Genomic DNA, 5,359 nt, shown 5'->3' on the forward strand with positions numbered 1-5,359 from the left:
AGGGAGACCACAAGTATCGCGTTGATCGAAAATATTTTAACGAGGAACACAGGTATGATTTCACGGGGTTGACGTTCCCCACACCTGTGTCCCAAATTAAGAGCGACGAAACCCTAACGTGTACGGCTTGGAACGAGACGACGTTATGATGAAGTGGTCGGTGTATCCTCTAAGAGTCGCCGACCAAGAACAACAAAATCATTTTGACCTGTTGTACATCGGTGACTCTGACAAGTATCATTACGCGTACATTTCAAATTTTTCGAGGCTTGTGCGCAGTCAAAAAACTAAACACAAATGTCGCATATACACTTGCAGACGTTGCTTCACTAGCTTTGATGATCAGTCTAAAAAGCATATTCTTCGGGGTCATCAAGCGTTGGAGCAACACAAGCTGATANCAAGCGTTGGAGCAACACAAGTTGATATGCGGCAAGAACAAGCCTATTTTACCCGTTATGCCGGCGGAGGGCAGTAAGGTCGAATTTGACGCGTGGGTAAAGACTCAACGGTTACCGTTTGACATCTACGCCGATTGTGAGGCCTTGCTGGAGCAAACAGACGATCGTATGGGTGCATACACCAGGACTGTGCACACCCACCATCCCATGAGCTATGGGTTCATGGTGAAAACATCGGACGATGTGCCCTCCGAGCTCCTCGAACGCTACGGTATACCGCAATCACCGGTGATATACCGTGGGTCCGAGGATCGCGAAGAGGTCGCCAAGGCATTTGTGATGGCTGTAACTGAAGTGACGCGCAACATTTCTAAATTGTTGCGCAAAACCAACGTTCCCATCCGAATGTCTATCGATGATGTGCGCAGGCACGAGGAGAAAGTGGTATGCGACTTGTGCCACATGGCATTCAAGGATTCCAACCCCAAAGTCGCAAACCACTGCCATCTATCGGGCCGATTCAGACAGACGTTGTGCAATGCATGTAACCTGAAAGTAAAGACGGTCAATTTTGTGCCGTGCTTCTTGCACAATCTTTCGGGTTACGACGCGCATTTCATCGTCACTGAATTGGGGTACGACGACCAAAGGATTTCGGTCATACCGAATTCCGAGGAGAAGTATATTTCGGTCACGAAACACGTGACCAATAACTTCTCCATACGGTTTGTCGACACCTTCCGATTCATGGCCTCCTCCCTGTCCACCTTGGCCGATAACCTAATGACACCCGATTTCGTTAAATTCCGAGAGACGGCCAAGGTGTTCCGTCCGGAAGACATGCCGTTGGTAACGCGTAAGGGCGTATACACTTACGAGTACACTGATAGTTGGGCTATATTGGACGAAACGGTACTACCACCCCGCGACGCTTTCTATAGTCAGTTGAATGAGTCGAATATCGATGATGAAGACTATAGACACGCCACAGAGGTGTGGAATCGTTTCGGTTGCTCAACCCTCAGTGAGTACAGTGACCTATACCTAAAGATTGACGTGCTGTTGTTGGCTGACGTGTTTGAGAACTTTCTCATTTCTAGTCTGCATTTCAACATATAATTTGGACTCGGTGCACTATTACACCGCGCCTGGTTTTAGCTTCGATTATATGTTGAAATATACCAGGATGAAGCTGGAGCTCTTAAACGATTACGACATGCTACTGATGGTGGAACAGGGCATTCGTGGTGGGCTGGTGCAGGCCGTCAAGCACTATGCCAAGGCCAACAATCCAAAGACACCTGGCTACGATCCGACAAAACCAAACTCATGGATCGTGTATCAAGATTGTAAGTATTATATATAAAAGTATAANACCGTCGATTTTAACACCTATGATAATGTAGACGAACTAGTCGATAAATTTTACTCTATTCTTTACGACGCGATTAATAATTTTGTCGTCCGAAAACGAATCTATAAGAATCATTTCCCCACTTGGTTTTCAACTACTTTAAAGCTATTGATAAAAGAAAAAAAAATTGCCCATGTTACTTATAAAAAATATAATAATATATCTGATTACTTTCATTTCTCCCGCCTGAGAGCTAAGTGTAAAACACTCTCTAAATATGATTACAGTAATTATTTAAATAAAATTCAATCCTCAATTAAACAAAACCCAAAATATTTTTGGAAATTCATTAATGATCGTAAAAACAATAAGACTCTACCTAACCTACTAACTTTAGATTCAAAATCCGCCGATAATGGTACCGATATTGTAAATCTCTTCGCGAGCTACTTTTCAAACGCCTATTGTAATTCTCAACAGACTAATTATGCTTCTCTAAATAATAATTACGAATGCTTAAATTCTACATTAAATCTAAATCATCTTATCCTAACTGAAATTGATGTCTTTAATATGATCTCCTCCCTTAACCCCTATTCCAATACTGGTCCCGATGAAATTTCTGTATCCTTTTTATACAATTGTAGATTTATCCTAACACCAATTATAACAAAAATCTTCAATATTTCTCTTAATAAAGGTGTTTTTCCAACATTTTGGAAAACATCATTTGTTTCTCCTATTCTTAAAAATGGCGACCCTTCTTTAGTTCCTAACTATCGTCCTATATCTAAGATTTCTATCATTCCTAAGCTTTTTTCTCAATTAATTTCATCAAAAATATCAAAACTTTGTTCCTCTTTCCTTACAAATAAACAATATGGCTTTGTTCCTAATCGGTCGACCTGTCTTAATTTATTAATCACTAAAAATACAATCATTCAGTCATTCGAATCAAACGCACAAACAGATATTATATACACTGATTTTTCCAAAGCTTTTGATCGAATAAGTCATCAAATCCTAATAAAGAAATTACAAGCATTCGGTTTCTCTGGCTCTTTACTTCTTTGGTTCCAATCATTTCTTTCTAACCGACAACAAATTGTTAAACATCTTAATTTCCAATCTGCTCAATTTCACGTCCCTTCTGGAGTTCCCCAAGGAGACCACCTGTCCACTTTACTTTTTAATATATTTATAAACGACCTCCCTAATGCTATTAAAAACTCCGAAATTCTTCTCTTCGCTGACGATGCTAAATTATTAAAAATAATCAAAACAGAACAAGACGCAATTAATTTACAATCTGATATCGACAACCTAATAAACTGGTGCAATTTAAATAATTTATCTTTAAATACTAATAAATGCAAGTTTATGCAATTTTACCTTATAAAAAATCCAATCAACTTTCAATATTATGTATCTGATTCCAAATTAGAACTTGTTTCTCATTTTAAAGACCTTGGAATAATTTTCGATTCTAAATTAAATTTTTCTTTTCACTCAGAATTAATAAAAAATAAAGCTATGCGAATTTTAGGTTTCATTAAGCGTACTTGTGACTCTTTTTCAGATCCTATCCCTCTAAAATTACTTTATTGCACTTTAGTTCGTTCCAATCTAGAATACTGTCCTTCTGTCTGGTTAAATAACACACTTAAACAAAAAAAAATACTTGAATCTGTTCAAAATAATTTTTTACGATTTGTCTCTTTTAAATTTAATATTTTTAGGCACCCCCATAGTTCTTATGATGCTGTTTTAAACTATCTTAATCTTACTTCATTAAATGACCGTCGTTTACTTTTATTATCAAAATTTTTACATAAATTATTAACTGGTGATATTGATTGTCCAGAGCTGTTGTCTTTGATTAATTTTAAGATAAACAACCTTAATACTAGAAACCCTTTGCCATTTTACCCAATTTTCTCAAATAAAAATTATATTTTAAATTCTCCCCATAATATTTTAATGAACGCAGGTAATACTTATATATTCGATTTTGTTTAATCTTTATTGTCAATAATTTATCTTTAATTTGTAATTATTTCATTATGTATTTATTTAAGTTAGATAATAGAAATNTTATGTATTTGTTTAAGTTAGATAATAGAAGTTAAGTTAATCTATATTTGACAACAAACAATGTAAACAATATTATGTATACAAATTCACGCAATGTAATAGGACACAGTCCGTATATATTTGTAAATAAATAAATAAATAAATTGAGCTGTGAATTAAAAACGTTTAATGTATATAGGCAATAACCTTTACGGGTGGGCTATGAGTCAGCCCATGCCGTACGGTGGCTTCCGGTGGTATGAAGGATCAGATCCTCTGGCCGACCTCCAATTGCTTTCGGACACTGGTAATACGGGGCGTATATATGAAGTAGATGTATCGTATCCAGAAGGGCTGCATGACGAGCACAACGACTTGCCGTTCTTGCCTGTCAACGATGTACCACCGGGTTCCAAAGAGACCAAACTCATGGCCACTTTGAAACCCAAACAGCGGTACGTCGTACATTACGTTAATCTTAAACAGGCGATCGCACACGGACTGCAAGTCGATAAAGTATATACATCGTACCTAGAGCTATTAGCTATGATACTAATATAAATATTTGTACTGCAGGTGCACCGCGTTTTAGAGTTTCAACAAAATGCTTGGTTGAAACCATACATTGAGTTGAATACTGAAATGCGGAAAAAGGCGGCAAATGCTTTTGAAATAGCATTTTTCAAACTAATGAATAATGCCGTCTTTGGTAAGTGCATGCTCAATGCTAAAGTGGGTTATTCGATAATTTTTTACATTTTATAGGAAAAACAATGGAGAACATGCGGAAACGCATCCGTATTGAGCTAATCTCTAGTCCCGAATGNCATTGAACTAATCTCCAGTCCCGAACGTCTAAGCAAGCTCGTAAACCAACCAACCTTCAACGACTGTATTAAATACGGCGAAAGGTTGTGCGCCGTCATAATGGACACAAAGATTGACAAGTTTCTCAAACCAATATACGTCGGTTTAGCAGTGCTTGACATTAGCAAGTCGCTAATGTACAAGTACTTCTACGACGTATTAAAACCTCATTATGGCGACGCAATTAGCCTGGTTTACATGGATACTGGTGAGTACAACCGTACAGTAGAAATATTTTTACAATATTTATATATTTTTAATTTTTCTCAGACTCCTTCATATACCTGCTCAGAGTCAGCGACTTCTACCAGGATTTAGCCGACAGCCCCGATTTACTGGTGTACGTGGACGCATCTAGCCTGCCCAAGGATCACCCTTGTTACTCGACCTCGAGGAAGAAGACGCCTGGTCTGTTTTCAGACGAGACCGGCGGCCTCACCCTCTTTGAGATCGCTGCACTTCGTTCAAAGTGCTATGCATTTGACATGGAAGGCAGCGAACCCATAAAGTCTAAGGGGATCCGCGGACACGTTGTCCGGAATCATCTGTCTTTGGACGATTACAAACGATGTTTGTTTGAAGACGATGGCGACGATGGTGACGATGCGTCAAAACGAGCGTTGGCCGGAGACAATGCCCGTGTAGTCATCGGAGCCGTACGTGA

At 38.5% G+C, this 5,359-nt stretch overlaps 2 protein-coding genes across 2 annotated transcripts in view; both read left to right on the top strand.

Moving 5' to 3' along the window:
- The first annotated feature begins 1,587 nt into the window (after window positions 1-1,587).
- LOC126908947 (uncharacterized) lies at window positions 1,588-4,593 on the top strand. Its single transcript, XM_050691290.1, has 3 exons — window positions 1,588-1,750; window positions 4,028-4,344; window positions 4,405-4,593. Exons 1-3 carry the CDS (start codon window positions 1,588-1,590, stop codon window positions 4,591-4,593), a joined length of 669 nt encoding a protein of 222 aa, XP_050547247.1.
- Window positions 4,594-4,673: 80 nt separating this feature from the next.
- The window catches only part of LOC126908948 (uncharacterized), a 1,449-nt gene continuing 763 nt past the window's right edge, over window positions 4,674-5,359 (top strand). Inside the window, exons 1-2 of the mRNA XM_050691291.1 lie at window positions 4,674-4,903; window positions 4,966-5,355. Coding sequence (XP_050547248.1) covers window positions 4,756-4,903; window positions 4,966-5,355 — 538 coding nt within the window. The 5' untranslated portion in view covers window positions 4,674-4,755. The remainder of the gene's footprint in view (window positions 4,904-4,965; window positions 5,356-5,359) is intronic.

The sequence above is a fragment of the Daktulosphaira vitifoliae genome, unplaced genomic scaffold, assembly GCF_025091365.1.
Source record: "Daktulosphaira vitifoliae isolate Bord-2020 unplaced genomic scaffold, ASM2509136v1 Scaffold_50, whole genome shotgun sequence".
NCBI classification, from domain to species: domain Eukaryota; kingdom Metazoa; phylum Arthropoda; class Insecta; order Hemiptera; family Phylloxeridae; genus Daktulosphaira; species Daktulosphaira vitifoliae.

Excerpts from the sequence above, each read along its gene's own strand:
- LOC126908947 (XM_050691290.1), top strand. The coding sequence starts at position 1,588 with ATGAAGCTGGAGCTCTTAAACGATTACGACATGCTACTGATGGTGGAA. Across the intron at positions 1,751-4,027 it reads ATGGATCGTGTATCAAGATT|GCAATAACCTTTACGGGTGG; the intron begins GTAAGTATTATA and ends TAATGTATATAG. Across the intron at positions 4,345-4,404 it reads ACGGACTGCAAGTCGATAAA|GTGCACCGCGTTTTAGAGTT; the intron begins GTATATACATCG and ends TTTGTACTGCAG.